At 53.5% G+C, this 22,867-nt stretch overlaps 1 protein-coding gene across 1 annotated transcript in view; it reads right to left on the minus strand.

Annotated features, from left to right (window-relative positions):
• Nucleotides 1-22,867, minus strand: part of CHST8 (carbohydrate sulfotransferase 8) — a 95,880-nt gene that overhangs the window by 7,950 nt on the left and 65,063 nt on the right. The window contains 1 exon segment of the mRNA XM_006167977.1: nt 655-692. Within this exon segment, the coding sequence (XP_006168039.1) occupies nt 655-692 (38 nt within the window).

The following is a 22,867-nucleotide window of genomic DNA, read 5'->3' on the forward strand; positions in this document are numbered from 1 at the left end:
CGTGGCGCCCCCCCCCCCCCCCCCCCGCCGCAATGTTAAACCCACCTGGGAAAGATCTTATTTGGGTCCAGAGACCTTTCTGGGACCACCTGGGATGTCTGCCCATGACCTGAGCTGGCTGAGGCTGGGGGTGTGGCCTGGTGTCAAGAGCCTGTTGGGGGGGCACCTCTCTCTCTCTCAGAATAATTAAATGTAGAAATAAATTTTAAAACTCTCACTCTAAGCTATTACATATGATTATCCCTAATGCATGATGGTTGGTGATGACCCGCAGATGTAACCCCCCCTGGGGCCTGACTCCCCATTCAGCCCCAGAAGACCTGCCTCCCTTCCCCTGCTTGCCACAGGTGAGAGACCTAAGATGCAAGTGTCGTTTCGGCCACAAGGTGGCGCAGCCGTCCAAGGAACCCCGGCTTGGCCAGCGAGGGCAGCCTGAAGGAAGCTGGCTCAGATTTACTGAGCTGTTAGCACAGGCCAAAGCAGCCATTGAACGCAAAAGGGAAATTCATGGATCCAAAGCCCTGGGCTTTGTTCCCAAGGCTCTTGGAAAGGACCGGACACATTTTTCTTTCCAGGAATGGATTCAACGTCAGCTCCCAATGTTCTTATCCTCAGACTGCGTGTGCGGAGATGTATGTGACTCCCAGAACTTACGTTGTGGGGCTGCTGTGGCCTGATGCTGAACTTTATTCCTGAAAAGCAGAGAAGAAGGCAGCGTGAGCAGAGGAAGAACCATGTGGCTCCCGGTGACCTGCTATGGGCTCTTGACTGGGGACACCCAGGATGGTGGGAACTTGGGGTGGGCCAAGTGAAAAGACGGGGGAGGGGGCACAGTGCAGGGCTGGATCCCTCTACCTCCCAGAAGTGACCCCCTGGCTCCCCTAGATGCTCGCTTCTCAGCACCTCACCTCCCGGTGCGATCTGGCAGGTCTGGGAAGCTGCCCTGCCCAGGCGTGCCCACACACCTGCCCAGTGAAGCAGCCAGACCGGCCACCCCGCCTCTCAGTCCCGTCATTAAGTCACAGGGAAAGGACCCTGCAGAGAGCTCTGTGCTCCTCTCCCCACACTCCGCAGCCCTGCCTCGGTTCTCGCTGGCCTGGATTCTCTGTACTTGGAGTAGGACACACTCACACCCACTGCACACACCAGGCCTGGGAATGGAGCGTGCTGCTCCTCTCCCGCTCTGGGTAGTCCCTAAGCTGGGCATTCACTTGCGATTTCCTTTTTCTTTTTAATTTTCCAGAGGGCATGTGTGCTCGCTGGGGCGGGGTGGGGTGGGACGGTGGGGAGAGAAAGCACCCCCTGTGAGGTATGCTTACACTACAACCCTTTCTCCGCCATCGCTCCCTTCTTTCGGCATGTTTTCCGAGCTGCTAGGTCCAGGACTTGAACCATACAGTTGGCTGTGTGTGATCCAGCCGCCTTAACCACCACACCACCCCTGGCCCCACTTTGCAGCTTCCTCAGCTGGCCTAGGGGATGAGCTGACCAGTTCTGATTCAGCCTGGTCTCCTCCAAAGGGCTGAGCAGAAACTTCGAGTGACTGTCTTATAAGCACTTACTGGGGATGTGGGGAAGACGGAGAGGCCATCACTGGCCACACTCCAGAATGTCTTCTCTGCCCACCAGGAGGGCTCTCTCCCAGACCAGGGTGACTCAGGATAACAAGGTCTAGTGAGGTGACCTTTGGCCTTTATACTTTATTTGATCTGTCTTGGAGGAAGATTCTAGAAGCACAAGATTTCCCTTTAGGGAAATTATTGAGAAGTCTGGGCCTCCTTCCCCAGTCCTTGCCTGGTGGCTGAGGCCTGTGGGGCTCTTACTGCTCCCGTGCCATGTGGTGGGGGGGCATTTCTGCTCTGAGGCTTTGCCAAAGCCACAGTCACAATCAGAACCACCATCCCTTAAGTATGAAGAGAGCTAGGGGGCCGGCAGGTGGCGTGGTGGTTAAGGGTGCTGGACTCCCACGTGGCCAACCCCGCTTCGAGTCCCGGACCTGGCAGCTTTGTCACGTTCTCTCTCTCACACACACACTGTCCCTCTGTGGTCAAAATTAAAAGTTAAATAAATAAATAAAGTTAAATTTAAAAAGTTCTTAAAAAAAAGAAGAGAGTTAGAACTTCCAGCTGGCACAGTGGAGCCGTGCCTGACCACACCAGACCGAGTCTGGGCTGCCATCTGGGGAGGGGGTGGGGGGGTCTGGTGGCCAGAGCTTTCCTTGCTAGCTCCGTGTACTGGGGTGGAGGTCCAGTGGCTGGAGCCTAGCTTGGGGGTGGGGACATTGGGTCTTCTTTGCCCCAGAGAGACAGTGGATTTCTTCCCAGGACCTTTTTTTTTTTTTTTTTTTTTAAATTTTTTGTCTTTGGGGGCTGCGTGCTGCTGGAGAGGAGAGACAGGAAGACAGATAGTGGAAGGGAAAGTGAGAAATCATTCCCAAGGGGGATGACTATCACAATCCCATCCTCCTCCTGGGATCTTGGGCATGCGTGCACATGTGCCTGGAATGATTTTCTTTTTTTTTTAAAAAAAATTTTTTATACATTAGATTGCTATATATCATTTAGCTTGTAGAAAGAATTTACACAACATGAAAGACACTCAGACCAATCCAGTTGAGAATACTCTTCATGTTCTCATCAAGAGGTATTAAACCATTTCTGTGTCCCACGAATGTCTTACTTCTCTGTTTTTCTCCCTAATTTCCTTCCTTACACTCTCCCCCTCGCCCACCCTCCTTCCATAGTCACCAGTGTGCTTAACTATTTCCAATGCTTCTACGCCTTCCAATCTTCCAGTCTCTACCGCCTGGAGTGATTTTTCAAGCTGCCAGATCTGGGACTCGAAACACAGTCACCCATATGGGAGTCCAGCACACCTTAACCGCTGTGCCACCTGCTGGCCCCCCAGGGCCCAGTCTTACAGTGTCAGCCAGTGAGTGCCCTGAGCGTGGCCTCCTGCCCGCCAGGCTGAGGCTGTGCCGCACATCTCTCTCACTCACAACGAAGCACGGAGGGGGATGCAAGGACACCCCTGGGCTGGAGAGTCCTGGGGTTGCTAGAAACTTCTTTGAGTCCCAGGAGAGGTGGAAACAAAGGCAGGACTGAGCACGCGCATCCTTCCGCTGCCACGCCATTCCCTCTCCCTCCAGGCTGGAACAGGGGTGTGCACCTTCAGAGCAAAGGGCATGGGGCCCCTCCTTCCTGGGCATCCCCAGGTGTATGCACATACGTATGTGGAAGGCTCTGAACCAGGCCTTCCAGACTCTTCCATGGGGGCTGAGGGGCAGCTCTCAACAGAGTCAGCTGCACCCCTCAGGGTATGGGGTGTGAGCAGTGGCTGGCCTGAGACACAAACCTCCCAAGCACCCAGGAAACATTTCCCTCCTCGCGGCTACCTCCCCCCATGTGCTTCATCCCATCTTCGTGGCTGTCTCCCTCCCAGCTTCCTGAGCTCATTTCTCTCCGGTGTGCGGGGTTCTCTCCTGCAGCCAATGATGACAGATCTCCTCAGCAGAAGGGACCCGCCGCAGCGCTCCGTTTTCCTCCACACTGCCGGGTTTCCTTAATTATTTTCTTCTGGTGACGGCAGCTGGCTCTGCTAAATCACCTCTCCTCCTCTGAGTCTCAGATACGGGAATTTACTCTGCTTGTCACTCCTGTCAACTTGTCAAGGGGCGACGGTGCTTATTTATATTCCTTTTCTGGAGCAAATGAGTCATACCAGAGCTGGCCAAGAGTGGGGCTGAGGAGCCACTTCCGAAAGGCATTCGGCAGCGGGTGAAGTTGAATGAGACTGTGCTTCTCGGGGTTGCAGCCCCCCAGCAGCACAGTCCTCATAGCCTGGGGGTGGTGGGCTGTGGGACCTGCCCCATTCTATGTCTGCAGACTGGGTGGGCAGGCACTGCCTCCCAGACCCCAGACTATGAGCCGAAGGCAGTTTCCCGGCTGGGCCCACTCCGAGGCTGGCCAGGCTGGCTGTTGGCTTGGGTCGAGAGGAAAGCTCCTGTTGGATTGCTCTCAGGGCTGGGGGCCCCTCCCGACTTCTCAGCGGCATTTCCCCACAAAGCCAAGCTGGCCGCCACTGCCTGCTTTGAAAAGCAAAGTCGCAGGGGTCAGACAGTGCTGCAGGGCTAGCACAGCTGGACCCCCAGAAGGGCTCTGGTTCGCCTCCTGGAGCCTCTCTGTGCACAGCAGGTATGCGTGTGCTTGCCCGTGAGCCAGGCTGGCTGGGGCTGGGGGTGAATCATGGCATGGGGACACTGTTGTGGGTACCCCTCTCAGAAGAAAGAACTTACAAGAAAAAAAGCAAAATTGCTTTGTGGATGTAACAGATGCAGTAACAGATAACAGTAACGGGGCAGCTCATTGGGCAAAGAGAATCCTACGGCCACAAGGCTGCTTTTGAATAAAGACAAATATAATGAAGGAAATAGAAAGGACTCTCCCAAGGGCCCCGCGTCCACACTTTTTCCCTGGAGAGAGCTGCGCTTCCATGCACTGCTCAGGGAAAGGTTGGAAGCAAACAACACTCACAGCTCTGGGCCAGCGAAGGCGGAGACCCTTGGGCCTGGGAGGCTGGGGCTGCACACGCCCAAAAGGGCCACACTCAGGACCACGGACAGCTCCGCAGAGAGCAATGGAAAGGGCGGTCAAGGCCCTGTCTCTGCTGCCTCTCGCGAGGATGAGGGTGGTTTGCCACGGGCCTCAGAGGCACTGGGCCATGGAGACTTCTGGGCAGGGAGGCTGGCCTCAGTGTAACTACCACCGGCATAAACGTGCCATCCAGGTAAGTCAGTGGGCTTGCCGAGCAGCGCACGCACACGGCTCCCAGCCTCCTCTTCCATTCAATGTCCCCAACGCTGTCATGCCCCTTGTCTCTCCACCCCCCTACTCCGACAGGAGAATCCCAAGGCTGGCCAGTGTCTGGGTGACCTGTCCTTTTTGTCGATGTAAATCCACGGGAGCCCTGTTACACACCTGTAAGGAGAGCCAATCCCTGCACCGTGAGACATGAGCGGGGTCTCTGTCTGGACAGATGACATGCCTGGAGTGGCTGAAACGCACGCCACACGAGAAGAGCGAGCACCGGTGAGAGTAAACAAGGCGTGAGTGATGGGACTGCCAAGCGCGTTCCACTCTGTGAACTCGTCGTGTTCACAGAGATGTTTTCCTTCGCGCTGTTGGGTGGGGCGCGTCCTCACTGAGGAGGGTGAGCGAGCCTGATGTGTTAATGAGCAGGCTGTGCAGCGGGGTCTGGGCAGGCCGGGAGGGGGCTTCATGCATGTGGGCTGCTGGGGAGAAGGAGCTGCCAGAAGTGCCTTCTCCGCTCCAGTCACAGGACAGACCTGCTGGGTACCACACAAAAGCCCATTCCCCGGGACCCACGGGCAGTGGGGGTTGGGATCCAGCCTTTTGGTCAGGCTGTTTAGTCAGGCAACACTAAGGGTGAAAACAGGCCCCAGGTGCCTAGGAAGGGCTGCAAGGGTCTCACGAGCCCCTGACCCTGCTCCCCACCCTAAGGCAAATCATATTTGAGTGACTAGCAGGTTGCATGGTGTTTAAGGTGCAGGATTCTCACATGGCTCAACTGAGGTTCAAGTCCTAGACCTGGAGGCTTGAAAATCATGCTGGGCATGTGTACCCAAAATCCCTGGAGGAGAGGGGACTGTGGTGTGACCATTCCCCTGGGGGGTGATGTTTTACGTTCCCTCTCAGTGTCTCTCTCTGTCTCTCTCCAGTGAGCACACGTGCCCGATGGAAAAAAATGAAAAAAAAAAAAGAAAAGTCATGCTTGAGGAGGAGGATGACAGCTCTGGGTACTTAGCCCTGAGTCTAAGCGTTAGCTCCATCCCAGATTCCCTGGCGGGTGCACTTAGTGGGACTGATGCTGTTGCCCTGGGCAGCACAGGCTCCCAGCCAGGCTCTGCTGTTTCCAATCCCCAATTAGAAACAAGCAGCTCCTGGGGGCAGACAGTGGTGCAGGGGTAAAACAATGCGCTGTGAGGCAGACCCACATGACAAGGTCGTCAGTTCAAATCTAAAGAGCTCCCTGAAGTACTTTGGGCACACGTGTGCCCATGGTCTGGGGCTAGCTAAGGCTGGGGGTGGATCCTGGCATCGGGATCCTGTTGACGTGCTGTCTCTGTTTCTCTCCACGTGTCTCGCTTACTCATGGAATTAATAAATAAACCCATTCATTTATACATTTATATATACATATTTTAAAATTATTTTATTTAACTTCATTTATTTTTAATTTGACCGCAGAGGGGGAGAAAGTGAGAAAGCAAGTCACCAGGTTCAGGACTCGAACTGCAGTTGGTCATGTGGGAGTCCAACACCCTTAACCACAACGCCACCTGCTGGCTCCTATTTTTCAAATCTGTCAGAGTGTGTGCACCTGCCAGAGAGAGAGATGAGAGAGAGAGAGGGGAGAGAGAGGAGAGAGAGAAGTGAGAAAGCATCCTCCGTGGGGAATGGTCACGCCATTCCTTCTCCTCCACCTCTTCCACCTTTTAGGGTTTTGGGCGTGCATACAAATGCACTTGGCATGTTTCTCAAGCCACCAGGTCCAGGACTTGAACCATGCACTCGGTCATGAGGGATCCAGTTGCCTTAACCACCACGCCCCTGGCTGGCTTATCTTTTTATTAAAAAAAAAAAAGAAAAAAGACAAAAGAAAGAAAGAACTCCTCCACCGAATGTGTGCCTGAGGAAGGGCTCTGGGCCCCAGGGCCAGTCAGTGCTCTTAATCTCACTCGGCGGTGTTGACCACAGAGTGGGTGCCCCGGGTGCAGGGGTGCTGGCAGGGAGGGTGCGGGGCACTGGGCTCAGGAGAGGAGACCTTGAGGAGAAGGCCTGTGAATGAGGAGGAGTATTAGGGTTCTCTAGAGAAACAGAACCAACAGAAGTCGTGTGTATGGTGGGGTAGGAGAAAGGAGGGTGGGAAAGGGACACAGGAGAGAGGGGAGGAAGAAAAAGACGAGAAAGGAGAATGGAAGAGAGGAAAAGGAGAGAGGAGAGAGAGCGCATTTATTTATTTAGAAAGATGTTTTGCTACAAGGTGCATGCACACTCTGGAGAGATAGAAAGTGAGAAATCACTCCGCAGGGGGGATGGCTATGTCACAATCTCTTCTCCTCCGTGCTCCTCTCAGGATTTTGGGCACACGCACATGTGTCCGGTGTGAGTTTCTAGTTGCTGGGTCTGGGACTCGGACCACAATGCCACCTGCTGGCCCTTAAGAGATTTATTTATTTATTTATTTATTTATTCATTCATTTATTTATTTATTTTTTGGAGAGATTTTCACTGTAGGGCGCATGCGAGACAGACAGAGAGAGACATAGAGACAGAAAGCGAGAAATCACCCCCCAAGGGGGATGGTCACGCCGCAATCCCTTCTCCTCCATTCTCCTCTCGGGATCTTGGGCACACACGCACACGCACCCGGCGTGAGTTTTAAGCCACCAGGTCCGGGACACGAACCGCGGTCGACCACGTGGGAGTCCAGCGACATAGCCATTACGCTAACTGCTGGTTCCCCAGAGAGAGATTTATTTTTAAGGAACCAGCTTGTACAACTGTGGGAGCTGGCAGTCTGAAATCTGCAGGCAGCAGGCTGGAGACCTAAAGAAGGCCTGATGTTGCAGCTGGAATCTGGGGGAAGCCTGGAGGCAGAATTCCTTGAGGCTCACCCATGTAATGGAGGGGCCAATGTAATCTGCTATACTCTAAGTCTACTGAGTTAAATGATAATCATAGCTAAGAAATGTCTGCACAGGCTGGTGTTTGACCAAACCACAGCCTAGCCAGGTGGACACATACAATTAACCATCATAGGAAGTGTATTAGTTTCTTGTGGCTGCTGTAACAAAGTATCACAAAATGGGCGACTTAAAATAACAACAGCGTCTTGCTCACATTCTGAAGTCCAGGCGCAGGAAGGTATTGGCAGGGCCATGCTCTCTTTGGGGAGGAGCCGTCCTTGCTTTTTCCAGCTGCTGGCAGCGTCTGGGTGTTCCTTGACCTTGCCAACAGAGTTCACCTTCCACCCTGTCTTTACATGGCTGCCTACTTCTCTCCTCTTCCTTTTTTTTTTTTTTTTTTTTGCTTTAAGGTGCGTGTGCCCCCCGGGGAAATAAAGCGAAAAACCCCCCCTCCCCCCCCCCCGGGGGGGGATGGCCATGTCTCAATCTCTTCTCTATTTCCCTCTTGGGATTTTGGGCACACACACACACATGCACCCAGCATGAGTTTTAAGCCATTGGGTCTGGGACTTGAACCACGGTTGACTACGCAGGAGTACAGTGACATAACCATTACGCCATCTGCATCTGCTGTTACCACTTTTTTTTTTAAAAATTTGCCAGAGAGCAAATGTGATCACCAGAGACACACACATGCACACACAGAGAGAGAGAGTGAGAAAGCACCCCCTATGGGGAATAGTCACGCAACAATACCTTCTCAATTTTTCTCTCCTCTCGGGATTTTGGGCACGTGTGTACATGCACCCAGAGTGTTTTTTAAGCTGCCAGGTCTGGGACTTGAACCATAGTCAGCCATGGGGGATCCAGCTGCCCTAATCACCACATCATCAGCTGGCTCATCTCTCCTGTTCTCACAAAGGCACCAGTCATACCGAAATAGGGCTCACTCTGATGACCTCGGCTTTGAAAAACTTTCAGTTGTTCATGACAGGACACATGCGAGCGATGAAGAGGAGAGAGAGGAAGAGAGAGGTGCCGTCTATAGGGCCTGGCCATGCTTTGAGCCCCTTCCTCTAGTCCTCCAGCCCCCCAAGATCTGGGGCATGCACACACCACACACATGCCCAGTGTGTTTCAGACTGAACAGGCTCAGGACTCAAACCGCAGTCGGCACGTGGCTTCCAGTTCCACGGTCCAGCATATTACTGTGCCACAAAAAGGCCAGGCCAACCTCATCTTCTTTTTTTTTTTTTTTGAGAGGTTTTCGCTATAGAGTGCGTGCACTTGCCAGACAGACAGAGAGATGGAAAGCAAGAAATCACCCCCTGGGGGGATGGTCACACCGCAATCCCTTCTCTATTCTCCTCTCGGGATCTTGGGCACACACGCACACGCGCCCGGCGTGAGTTTTAAGCCACTGGGTCCGGGACGCAAACCGCGGTCGACTACATGGGAATCCAGCAACATATCCATTACGCTAACTGCTGGTCCCAGGCCAGCCTCACCTTAACTTGATTAAATCTGCAGAGATCCCACAAGATGACAGTCATGGGGTCCGGGGGATGGGATTTCAGCATTATTTAGAGGGGAGACACAACTGAACCCAGAGCAGGGGCGACATAATTTCAAGGGCTTTAAGAGGATTCTCAAGGCAGGGCAGGTGCAACCTGGGAGGGGTGAGGATCTAGTCCCCCTGTCGGTTGGTCTGTCCGTCAGTAGTGAGGGGTCATGGTAGTTCTCGGTGTCCTTGGGAGGGGGGCTGTGTCTTGTCCATCTGGGGCGGTCTGCCAGAATGCCTGACACACAGCAGGAGCTCAATACATCCTGCTGGAACCGAGAGCTGGCTCTGGACTTCCCGCTGAGGTGGAGCCTGGGTTCTGGCTGGTGGCCCCAAACCTGAGCAGGAAGTCCAGCAGCTTGGTCTCACAGCCTTAGGAAGGGCCTGCATGTCTGGGTGGCAGGTGCCACCCTGAGGGGCTAGAAGCAGACAGCAGAAGCCTGGCTGGGGAGGTTGTGCACCCCATCTCTGCTGGGGCTCCCCTTGACCTTCAGCACACCCAGTTGTCTCCTGTCACCATCTCCACCATCTGCGGCATACTGGGACAGCAGCCTGCTCTTGGGATTGGGGCCCTGCAGGGGCACAATGCCTGTTTTTTTTTTCTTTTTTTTTTCTTACTAGCTCAGACTCTCCCCTTCTGCAGTCCCCACTAGCCAAGGGTGAGGGGCAAAGTGCTCCCAAGGGGCTCCGCCTGCCTCACTGTGAACTGCTGTTTCCATCTGGGGCGTGTTGTTAATGTATGCAGATGAGATGCAAAACCGAAGTTCCAACGCACTGGGCAATTAGAGGGCGGCCTGGACTCCAGGCACGGAATTTGGATGGAAGAAGCCTTGCTGAAGGGCTTTGCGTTCTCACTTGCGTTCACAGAAGAGTCAACCTACTACATTTTTTCTTTTCGCTATGAGGTGCACACACTTGCCAGAGACAAAAAGGGGGAGGATGACCATGTGGCAACCCCTTCCTCTCCATTATTCTTTTACAGATTTGGGGCACACAGGCACACGTGCCCAGTGTGTTTTTCCAGTTGCCAGGTCCAGGACTTGAACCATGTGGTTGGCCATGTAGGATGCAGCTGCCCTAACCTCCATGCCATCTGGTGGCTTCAACTTACTATCTACTAGGTGCCCAGGGTGCAGTCTACAGCCTAGTTTCTGTCATAGAGTGAAACGTCAGGTGGCCTTGTATCTAGGGTTCTGGGTGGTGGGGCTACCAGCTGCTCCTGGGCCCCTAAGGCAGCTCTGTGGCCAGAGTGTGGACCTCGGGGTGGGCGGAGTGACCACGGGCCAAATATGCTCGGGGCTGTGCAGAGTGGCTCTCCTGCAGTGGTCTCACCTTGAGCTCTGAGCCCCAGCTTCCGTGAGTGGCCTTCTCCCAGTTGCTCTAAGACAACTGGACTCTGTCAAAGTGGGCCCATTCAGTGACCCACCCCTCTGCCTAACTTTTGGCTCAGACCAGAGCAAAAGCTTCCTCTCCCTTTGCCTGGAGAGTCTACTCGGAGTCACACCTCTATGAAGTTAATCTTATTTGTGATTTATTTTATTCATGACTTCCCTGAGCCCAGCTCCTTCACATGCCGGTGTGTATGTGGGGGGACGTGGGGCTAGAGAGAAAGGGGAGCACTCTGCACAGTGCCTGGTCACTGCTGTCCCCTACCCCAAGTCCTGCAGCTCATCAGGATCTTGGGCACGCACACCGTTTTCCATTTCCGTGCACTGGAGGATCCAGACCCTCGGCCAGCCACGTGGCTTCCCTCGCTGCAGTTCAGTGCGCCACCGCCTCCACTACACAGGCTGGGCCAAGTTACAACGTTTAATGAAAGTCAGTCTATCAAAAAAGAAGGAAAGGAAAACAGAAAAGGCATGCTCTCACTGAATCCGCTTCTTCGTTTATAAAAGGGGCTAACAACACGCACCCTGCAAGTCCACCAATGTGCAAATGAAAAGGAGCTGGTGTGAGCCACAGGATGGAAGCTGTCGGTTCCGGGTACCCTGACCACCTGGCTCCCTCTGGAGCAGCAGGGTTTCCCTGAGCCCAGCTCCTGCACCCAGCACAGAGGTTCTGGGACGTGTCTGTGGGGGAGGGAAGTGGGAATCTTCCTGTTTTGGTCGATGGGCAGCTGATGGCTCTGACTGGTACTTGTTTTGTTTAGTGATTCTATTCCCTCGCCTCTGTGATTAGGATCCTCGATTCAACTGGGTAGTTCCCTGTCAGCTCAGCCCTGGTTGTGAATTCCCTGGGAGCTGTCAAAGAGTCAGCCATCGGAGCTGCCTGTCAGTCAACCAGTCAGCCGGTTAGCCAGGCTGCGAACCCAACAGCTGTCCCGCCTGCTACACACCCACCCACCTGTCCATCACTTGGCAGCAGGGAGGGAAGTTCTGAGCCCCCCACCCCCTGCATTTGCCCTGCCTGTCCACAGGGAAGATCCCCAACTCCTACTGCAAAGCTCTTCTATCAGAGAGTGTGGGTGTCTCCTGCGGTGTTTGGGGGCTATCTATGGGCCCAGTGCCACCACTGTATTACACTCTGCATGTGTGCACACTGCATGGGATGGGACTTAGCATGCTCCATGATATGCACACCGAGGGCTGCATCACAGGACACGCCTCCTGCTGTGTGACGCGGCGTGCACCAGGAGGGCAGTATGCGTGTTCACATCCTGTCTGCTGTCTGAATCCACCACAGACGGCTCAGAGCAGTCCGAGCCTTTCCTCTCCTGCATCATCCTTCCAACACACACGGGCCTGAAGGACAGGTAGGAGGATGCTGCTGAAGTCGAGAAAGGATGAACTTTGTGACCCTAGCCAGGAAGGCTCCCAGCCTTCCCTGACTCTGCCTCCCATGCAGAATGTTGGCAGTAAGTCATTCACCTGGCCTCCACCCTGCAGCCCGCATGACACGGGGGCCATGCTGTCCCTCACCATCTGCCCACTCACTCATGGCCAGGCAGTGTCTTAGGCACCAGTGGCAGCATCTTGGGCACAAATAGGATGGTCATAGCCCCTGTTCTCACAGGCTAGCAAGGAAGTGAGGCACTAAACAGCAATTCCGTGTGCCATGGCAGTCATGGAGGGCCAGAAGGAGAGCGTGTCAGCAAGCCTGGGACATCAGGAGTGTCTCTGGACATCTTCCAGAGGTAGTGACAAATAACTGGCAAACTGAGGATAATGACGATGTCTGTGGCAGAACTTGGTGGCCTTGTACTGGGAGAGGAGGGCTTATGGGGTTCAGGGTTAATGTAGACTGAAGGGAGTCAGGAAAAGGAAGGACAGGACAGCTGGCAGGGCCTGGCAGGCAAGGGACCCTAAGTCCTGGGAAGGTTCCAGACCTTCTCTCCTAAGGCCCAGGGGAGCCTAAGAGGGCTTTAAGCTATGAGTTGTTTTGAATTTAGGGACAATTCTGAGTTGAAGCGCCAAAGGCAGAGCAGACGGGTTGGTCATTGGATACAGCCACTGTGCAGGCAGGAGACGTCCAATACCTGGAGGTGGGGGTCGGGGGTACTGCGGGGAAGAGGAGAAGGCACCCATCAAGACTATTTCAGGAAGGCCAGCAGGTGGCATGGTGGTTAAGGGTGCTGGACTCCCACAGAGTCGACTGTGGTTCGAGTTCCGGACCTGGCAGCTTGCTCTCTTGCTCTCTCTCTCTCTGTCCCTCTCTGGACACAATAAATAAATAAATAAAAAGTTAAAATAAAATAATTCTAAAAAAATTAAAGACTTTCAGGAGGGCTCATCAGTGCAGTGGTGTGCTGTAAATGATTAACAACAGGCTCTCTGGGTGCTGGACTCCCACAGAGTCGACTGTGGTTCGAGTTCCGGACCTGGCAGCTTGCTCTCTTGCTCTCTCTCTCTCTGTCCCTCTCTGGACACAATAAATAAATAAATAAAAAGTTAAAATAAAATAATTCTAAAAAAATTAAAGACTTTCAGGAGGGCTCATCAGTGCAGTGGTGTGCTGTAAATGATTAACAACAGGCTCTCTGGGAGGCAGGATGGGGTGGAGTGGGGAGGAGCCTGATTTGCAGTGTTGCTGATTTCTCTGGTGTAAATACTCCCACCACAGCAGATTTCAAGCTACTGACGTGACCATAGGGGTTGGCCCTCGTGGGCCAGTATAAGCTGGCTCCAGCTAGCCACCGCATCAGCAGGGTCTGGGGACAGGCTAGAAGCAAAGTGTGTGGGGGAGTGGATTCCCCCTCGAGTTCGAGATGCCTATGGGTCTCCTAAGGATAGATGTCCACAGGGCAGCTGGAGGAGGGAGACGAGGGGATGAGGGGACCAGCGGATGAGCAGTGGCTGGGCAGCAGGGTAGATGGTGTGCAGGGGAGCACATTTGGCCACCTGTGGCTTTTCCAGACTGGCAAGGGTGTGGGACCAGCACTCTGAGAGGGAAAGCAGGGCTGGGGCAGGGAGCCTGGGCCGGAAGCCTGTCTTGCTCCCAAGGGGAGTGACAGCTCCAACTCTGAGCAGCTGTGGCCTCACTGTTGCTTGTCTGGTGGGTCAAAAGGGACCGAAATGGCAACTCCTCCTATTTGTCTAGCCGGGTACCTGGTGACTTCACTCTAGCTAGCTCTGCAGGAAGGGGCCTAATTTGTTCTAAATAATGATGAATTCCCACTGTGGAGTTACCAGGAAATATAAATGAGTGAGTCATCTGAAGCCTGAGCCCTGAGGTGGCTCCACGGAGGGGCCATTTGCAGGGAAAGTGCCGACACTACCAACTGGCCCGGCCAATGATGGGCACTCAAGGGACAGACATGGGCAGTGTGTCCTCCTTCACCAGGGTGCAGTCATTGGAGGCGGTGAGCAGGGCAGCCTCATTACTGCAGTGGCCTGACCGCAAGATAATGATCGGTCCGGCTCTAGCCGGCCGCAAGATGTGTCGTTCCAGCTGCGGCGTCAATTACTGAGCTGGCCTGTGGCTGTCAGCCCTGTCACAGCCACTGCCGGCAGTACCCTGCGGAGTCACAAGAGCAAACCCACCCTCACTGGTGCTTGTGTGCAGTGTCCCCGCTGCAGGCTGCCTGCCTTGAGGTAGGTACTCCAGAACCCCCGGGACGGTGGGGCTCCTTCAAGCGAGACTGAAAAGGGCTGCCGGGGGCTCGGGGAGGGGTGTGTTTATCTTTGCTGAACTCCCCCGATGGACACGTCCTGGCAGTCAACGCCGTCCACTGACTGAACCCAAGGGGTCCCTGCATCTGGGTGGCAGTCCCTTCCTTCTGGTCCTGACTCAAGAGCATAGTGGGTGGGCGGCTGCAGCCCCAGGCTCCTCCAGGTCTCAGGGAACACTGAGGGGCAGCTGCATTTTGGAGGTCATTCGGTATGTCCCCCAATAGCATGGAGCCTCTGGCGACTCACAGAGGCTGCCTGGAGCCTTGGGGGCCCCGAAAGTCAATCCAGCTATTCTCTGTCAAGGGTCTGAACATGTGCAGTCCACGTTTGAAAGAAGTGAATCTCCCAAGGCCAGGCCTTGAACTTGGAGTCTGGGCCAGCCAAGGGTAAGGAAAGAGCAGTTCAGGAAGCCTCCGGCATGGGGATTTGGCCAGCTTCTCTGAGAGGTAAGACTCTCAAGTACTGACATCAATCCTGGGCTTGGCAGTGACTGGCTGTGCGGGTACCATCATCCCTGAATTCCTGGCCAAGAGCCAATTCCTGCTCCCTCTGATGGTCAGCCCTGGCTCTGTCCCAGCCCAGTACCCTGTGGGCAGCAGGACTCTTCCGGCCAGCAGCAGACCACAGTAGGCCAAGTGGGCTGAACACAGGCCATCATGGGGAAACTAGGCAGCTAGTGATCAGCCCATGCTAGGCTGGGCTCTGTGTCACATCACACGCTCCCAGCTTATCCATAGGTCTGCCTCATGTGCTATAGCTCCAGGCAGCCTCAATACCTGGCACAGCCCCTGGTGACACGCCCCAGGGCACTGACTGCGTGGCAGAGATAGGGAGAGGGCAGAGGGGTCCCAGAGGCTGCCTGTTCAAAGATCATCCTGGACGTGATTGGGAAACAACCTGGAGAAGAGTGAGGTCCAAGAGAAGTCAGATGAGGACGGTGATGTCATGCTGCAGATGAGGGATGGTGAAACTTGAGCTTAGGCAGGGACAGGGAAAGAAGGGGCAGATTCTGTGAACAATCAAGCCAGAAGGCTGGAGGACTTGCTGAGTTAAACGGGTGAAGGTGAGGCAAGTGTTAAGGGACCCCCCCATAACATGCTGTCTTCACAGAGAAGGAGACAGAGAAGCCGAGGCGTGCAGATGTGCACCAAAGACTCAGATTTGAGAAACACTGGCAGGCAGAAGTTCTCAGCTGGAAATAGCAATGGAGTCTGAGTGAAAAGTGTCCATAAGCCAGCCTGGGCCACACTCCTCAGTGCTGGGGGGCAGCTCAAATACAAACCACACAACACAGCAACACAACCTCCAACACCCTAAAAACTTCCCAACATCGCCACATTAACACCATCCCCAATAGCTCTAAGCACAGGACTATTAAGTAGAACTGGAAATGTCATCTGGAATTTTCACAACTCTTCTGTTCTGCATACTTAGAATCTGTCTAAGTCTTCTAAGAAAAAGCCATCAGCCAAGATCCACCTGTCTCCTTCCTTCTCCAGCATTCTGGGGATGTCTTTGTCTGTGAGAAGCACATTTTGCAGGGAACTGGATACCAGTGTTTGTCTGGGTGGGGTGGAGGGCTGCCGGGTTCCTAAAAGACACCATCTAAGGCCCCTGAGTTGTCCTCTCAAGACTTTGCAGGTCTCTTCTCAGCCTGTGCATCTGCAGTAAAGCACTGCAAATTAGACTCGGCTGGCTTTGCAAATAGAATATGCTTCCATGTGATGGCTGCTTGTGGGGGGTGGCTGGGGTCACCCTGAAAGGAGAGCTAAAGAAGATGCTCGGAGCTGCTTTCCTGTTTCCTTTGAAGTCCAACCAGCGTGGCTGCTCTCAGGATGCAGAGAGCCCATCACAGGCACTGAGGCGGCCCCTCCTGGCTGCCTGCATTTCCGGTGGAATTAAGTCTCTCCAGTCTGGATCACTGGGCATGTGTTTTGGGCACCTCTTTGCAGTTGTGAAATGTGCTATTCCAGGAAACAAAAGCAGCCTGGCTTATGCTTTCGGCCTCCCACGCCTGTGGGTGGTGGAGATGAGGAGCTGCCCCTGTAGGTACACATGGGACCATCCTTGCCAGAATTAATGATTCGCTGGCTGGGTGAGAGGGGCTCCGCCCACCGCGGGATCTTCTGCAGGATTAAACGTCATTCCTTCTAATGACTTGATTTATGTCCGGAGGTTTACAGCTCCAAACAAAATATTGTGATGATGGCGATAAATCACGCAGGGGATGCTTACGATGGTGACTAGCATGTTTTCTGTCTGTTTGGGAATTGATTACAGAATGAGGGGCTGTCGTGCACATGTGTGGGGCAGGCTGAGCACAGAACACAAGTGATGTCAGTGGGAAGCTTCAACAAGGTATCAGAAGAGGGGCCAGGCAGTGGCACAGTGGTAATACAACTGGACCCTCATGGGAAGGTCCTGGGATTGTGTCCAGGAACCTCCTTGGGCATGCTGGTGTGTCCATGATCCAAGTCGGCTTAGACTTGGGATGGATTGTGGCATGAGGACCCTGTTGCCTCCCTCCCTGCCCCTGATGGAAAAGTGAATAAAAACTCAAGGGGGTTAAAATGGTATCAGAAGGCTTTGAATGCCTGAGGCTTTTGTGAGAATGTGCAGTTGGAGACATCAGCAAATTTTGCAGGAGGTGGAAATCCACAGAAAGGCACCCTCTCATGCTCAAGGGAGATGCAGGATTGGGGCATTCTGAGCGTGGCAGTTGCAACTTTCAGTCAGCCTGTTCTGCTGCATCCCTCAGCCAGTGAGAGATGGGCCCAGTGAGGACGGCTCTATGGGGTTGAGCTCCTTGAAAGAATAAGGCCGAGGCTGCAGGCGGGTGCCCCTGGAGCTGGCATCTCTCACTCTGACAGTCAGCAGAAAGTGATCCCTTTCCAATAAGTCCTTGTCCTGCAAAGCAAGATCTCAATGGACCTGAAATCAACCAAGGTTCACCTCCACAACAGATCTGGAAAGACCCCAGCCTGGGCCCAGGTAGAAACCAGCAGCCCTGCTCCCGCAGTTCCTATCCTCAGCTGTTCTTCTGCCAGAGAGGCTGTCACTCCCACCTCTGCCATCTGGGACTAGCCATTCCTGTGGGACTGGGCAAGGCTGGAGACAGTGTGCAGGGCAAGCAAACACTCAAGGGGCTGCCATTGAGCTCCCTGGTTCATTCCCATCAGCCCAGCTGAAGTTCCAACCTGGCCAGAAGTCTGAGAATATGGGCCCTCTCACTGGTACATCAATCCTATCCTTGGCACCAAAATGGAGGAAAGGGGAGAGGAGGAGGTAAAATGGGGTTCAAATTTCAGAGCAGGGTCTACTCCTCCCAGGAACACAGCTGCTCGCTTTGCCTGATGTAGGGAGAGTGAGAGATGTGTCCTTGGAAGAAGCCTACAGCCTAGGATGCCACAGCAAAGACATGGCACCCATATAAGGCCACGGTCCAGGGTGACCCAGGATGCTGGGTGCAGGGGATGGTGCTCTACTGCTGTGTGGTCCCACCCCGATCATGCACATTTAATTGGGATGTGAAGGTGGGAATCAGGATGGGGAGGGGCTCATGTGTTGCACAAGGGCTGACTTCCACATCAAATGTGATGGAACACTGATGACAGATACAGAGGTGGATGGATGGATATCGATGACAGATGGGAGGTTGGTGGGGGACAGCACACAGAGGACAGTGGGCAAGATGGGGTGTATGTGCTACATGAATGGTGCATGGATTGGACATGGGTGGTACATGGACGGTACCTGGGTGGTGTGTGGACAGTGTGTAGATACGGCGTGTGGATGGTACGTGGATTGTACCTGGATGGTACATGGATTGTACACAGATGGATGGTGCGTAGATTCTACACAGGTGGTGAGTGGATTGTACCGGGGTGGTGGGTGGACGGTAGGTGGATGATGTACAGGTATGGTGTGTGACTGGCATGTTGGTGGTGCATGGATTACACACGGGTGGTGGGTGGATTATATCTGGGCGGTACATGAATGGTACATGGATGGTGTGTGGATAGTGGGCGGATGGTGTGTGAATGGCACATGGATGGTGGATGGATGAGACATGGATAGTGAGTGGATGGCATGCAGATACGGTGTGTGAATGGTACATGGATGGTGTGTGGGTAGTGGGTGGGTGGAATACGGATGGCACATGGATGGTGGGTGGATGGTATGTGGGTAGCAGAAGTAGGGCACATGGTTGGTGGATGGTGCTCGGATGTGGTGTGTGGATGATGTGTGGATAGTGGGTGGATGGTGTGTGGATGGTACGTAGATGGTGTGTCGGTGTGCAGATATGTGCGAATGGTACGTGGATGGTGGATGTACATGGATGGTACATGGATGGTGGGCAGATGGCACAGGATGGTGTGTCGATGGTACACAGATGGTGGATGGATGGTGTGCAGATATGGTATGTGAATGGTACATGGATGGTGGATTGATGGTGCATGGCTGGTACGTGGATGGACATGGATGGTACGTGGGTGGTGCATGGTTAGTAGATGGAGGATGCATGGATGGGTGGATGGTGTGTAGAGATGGTGTGTTAATGGTACATTACATGGGTACGGATGGTGCGTGGATGGCACGTGGATGGTACGTGGGTGGTGCACGGTTAGTAGATGGAGGGTGCATGGATGGTGTGTAGAGATGGTGTGTTAATGGTACATGGGTGGTGGGCGGATGGTGGGTTGATGGTGCGTGCATGGTACATGGATGGTGAGTGGATGGTACATGAATAGTATGTGGATGGTGTGTGGTTAGTTGATGGAGGGTACATTGATGGTGGGTGGATGGTGCATCGACAGTGGATGGAGGGTACATGGATGGTGTGCAGATATGGTGTGTGAATGGTATGTGGATGGTGTGTGGATAGTGGGTGGACAGTGTGTGGACGGTAAGTGGATGGTGTGTGGATGGTGTGTGGATAGTGGGTGGATGGAGGGTGGATGATATGTGGATGGTGTGTGGATAGTGGGTGTGTGATGGTTCGATGGTGTGATGGTTCTGTGGAGAGGTTGGGTGGATGGTGGGTGGATGATATGTGGCTGGTGTGTAGACAGTACATGGATGCTGGCCAGATGGTGTGCAGATGGTGTGTAAATGGCATGTGGTTGGTACATAGACGGTGTGGATATGGAGTGTGTATGGTACATGGATGGCAGATGAAAGGCATTTGGTGTGGGGATGGTGTAGGGATGCTGTGTGGATAGTAGATGGATAGTGTGTGGATGGTGTGTAGACATGGTGTGTATTTGGTTCATGGATGGTGGGCAGATGTTATACAGATGGCATGTGAATGGTATGTGGTTGGTGTGTAGATGGCAGATGGATGGCATATGATGGTGTGTGGCTGTGTGTGGCTGTTGCATGGATAGTGGATTGATGGTAATGGTCGGGGCACGGGTAGGTGTGACTGTTCCCACCCAGAGCAGGAAGAGTGGGTGGATGGCCTGCAGACAGTAGGTGGAGGGTAAGGATTGGTGGGTGTGATGGTTCGGGAAGGTGCGGGAAGAGAAGGTGTGTGGCCTACAGACAGTAGGTGGAGGGTAAGGATTGGTGGGTGTGATGGTTCAGGAAGGGGCAGGAAGAGAGAGTGGCTGGCCTGCAGACAGTAGGTGGAGGGTAATGGTGGATGGGTGTGATGGTTTAGGAAGGTGCGGGATGAGTGGGTGGATGGCCTGCAGTCAGTAGGTGGAGGGTAAGGCTGGGTGGTGGTTGATATCCAGAGGAGTTGAGATGGAGGCCCAGCAGGCGCTGAGACTACAGGGGAGGCAGGGCCTGGGCCAGTGATGGGGAAGCTGCGTGGCAATGGCCAGGCCCCAGTCTAGTCCCTCTGGCTGAAGGTGCAGCCTGTGGGGTGACCGCCTGAGGACAAGAGTGACAGAAGCTGGGGACCCCCAACTTTTGTTGGTCTCCCTGATGCTCAGGGAGGCAACACAGGGACAGTGGCAGTGACAGCTTCAGATGAAAACTAAGTAAGGCCCCCACCGACTGCTGAGGCTTCGTGTCCATTATTGGCTGTGGGGAAGGAGTGACTTCTTTTTCTCTAAAAGCTGAAAGCAATCGCCAATGTCAGATGACAGTGTGTTTGTCCATCTTCAATTAAAACAAGGGCAAAAAAAAAAAAGTTGTTTGTTTTATAAAGTCTGGCAGATTTTGATAATGAAACCTTTAGAACATATCATTCTGAAACCTTTCTAATCCCAAGCAGATAAGGAATAATGGTAACGTATTTCAACTTCAAAAGCAAAAATAACCTTTTATCACCTAATTTAACGATGTTACTGAGGAAATATGTTAGGAGAATGGAAAATGCTATTTAAATGATAAAATATGCTGTCTTGGATGGCAAGGATTTTAATTGCCACAATCAGAGTCCAAACACACTCCCATGCCAGCGCTGACAGACACCGCTAATGACAGGGTGTCCTTAACGAGAAGTGGCGGAGAGGGTCAGCCTTGACTCCTGCTCTCTCCCCTGGGAACTGCCCAAAACCGACAGCTGTCTGGGTCCTGCCTCGCTCATCAACATCCTTGCCTTGTGAAGTACGAATCGGCTCGGATATTAATATTAATCGGCTAACACATTAATATTAATCAGTTAATATATACTTCCCGTGACAACAAGAGATAAAGGAATCTTATTATGTGGGGGATCAGGGAACATGGAATATCTAAGTGGATTTCCTCGGGACGCACAGCATAAAGACGCCTAAGCCTCTTAGGCGTGTCTTCTCTGCAGAGAACGAAGCTGGGGCTCTCACGTGGGCCAAGTAACAAGCGGAGAAAGCCCCATGGGAGTGCATTCCTCTCCGCGGGCATTGCTTCCCCCAGCTGGCAGGCAGGATGGTGGGACAGTGGTTGGCACGGGCAGCCCCCACAGCTCCTCATCTCAGGGTGCAGGTGTAGCTGTAGATAACCTCACCCTAAGCCCTGGGCAAGCAGGATGCAGGGTCAGTGGGCTCAGAATGGCCCCTTCGCCCTGCTGGCAGGGGATACTGGCTTCTTGATTATTCATCTGGGAGCTGGTGCATGCCAGTCTCCATACTGAGGACTCCAGGTGGATAAAGAAATGGTGCCAGCTCCCACAGAGCTTCTGTAGGCCAAGTTGTACCATCACTGTTTGGCATGCGAGCATGGATTCTCAGAGAAGCTAAGCACTTTGCCTTCATCCACACTGCTGGCTGGTGAGTGGCAGCCCAGACCTGTTGGACCCTGTGTCCTTATTCCTTTTTTTTTTTTTGAGAGGTTTTTGCTATGGGGCGCGTGTGCTCGCCAGACAGAGAGAGACAGAGAGACAGAAAGCAAGAAATCACCCCCCAGGAGGGATGGCCACGCCGCAATCCCTTCTCCTCCGTTCTCCTCTTGGGATCTTGGGCACGCATGCACACACGCCTGGTGTGAGTGTGAAGCCACCGGGTCTGGGAAGCGAACCACGGTCGACTACATGGGAGTCCAGCGACATAGCCATTATGCTAACTGCTGGTCCCCCCTGTGTCCTTATTCTAACCATCAGGTGACATTGCCTGTTAGTGCCTAGGGCCAGGCAGGGGGTCTAATGGAGGAGGGGACAGGAAGAGGCCACAGTATTCAGAAGGGCCACACGGTTGGATAGGTTCTAGGGTCTTGACCTCAGTGCTGCACACACTGGGGTCCCTGGGGAGGCCAGCCCGCTAAGTGGGTGGGGGACGTGCACCTGTGTGCCCTCTCGCTTCCAGACTGCCTCCACAGGCAAGGGCACATCTGAGCACAAGTAACATTTTAAGCACTGATTCTTTTACTTGAGTGTCTAAGTCTGAGGATCCTTCAGTTTCGGTTTAATTGGACAAAAATGGTCATTGGTTATTGAACAGCGGGAGGGCAGTTCTATGGCTCCCCGACACTGAGCGGTGCCGTGAGTCAATGGGACATATGGGTCGTCGCCACGGCAGCTGGGCAGCCAGGCCAGGTGAGGGTGTGATGGGAGGGCCTTGGGCATCCTGCCCCACCGTCCCTGACATCTGCTGTGAAGGCTTTTCTGCAGAGTTAATTACTTGCCTTTTTATCTTTTCCATTTTGTTCCATTTTCTGCAACAGCATCTGTTGCAAGAAAACCAACTGCAAGAGGCAATGAGATTCATTATTAAGAGGAGAGCTTAGACCTTCCCCATCACTCTCCCTGGTACGTGATAATAATCTGAGTTCATAATGGAACCCTCAGGCCTCCCCAGCATGGCTGCCATCCTGGAGAAGAGGTTTGATCTGAGGGTTCTGGCCATCTCCCACAGCTTTCTCGGGGGTGGGTGGCTGGTGTCTGGGGTCTCCTGGAAGAACCGCTAGGCTTTAGGGCTCACACTCATGGGAAACTAAAACAAATGTATTCTGCTTTGTCTATTTTTCATCCCCCTTTGGCCCCTATGGACAACCAATGAAGAGAATCAGTAGTTCTAGACCCCTGATGGAAAGGGGAGCTTCCCAGACGCTGCCCGGCTGCCATGG

The sequence above is a fragment of the Tupaia chinensis genome, unplaced genomic scaffold (assembly GCF_000334495.1).
Source record: "Tupaia chinensis unplaced genomic scaffold, TupChi_1.0 Scaffold145396_1, whole genome shotgun sequence".
In the NCBI taxonomy this organism is placed as follows: Eukaryota; Metazoa; Chordata; class Mammalia; order Scandentia; family Tupaiidae; genus Tupaia; species Tupaia belangeri.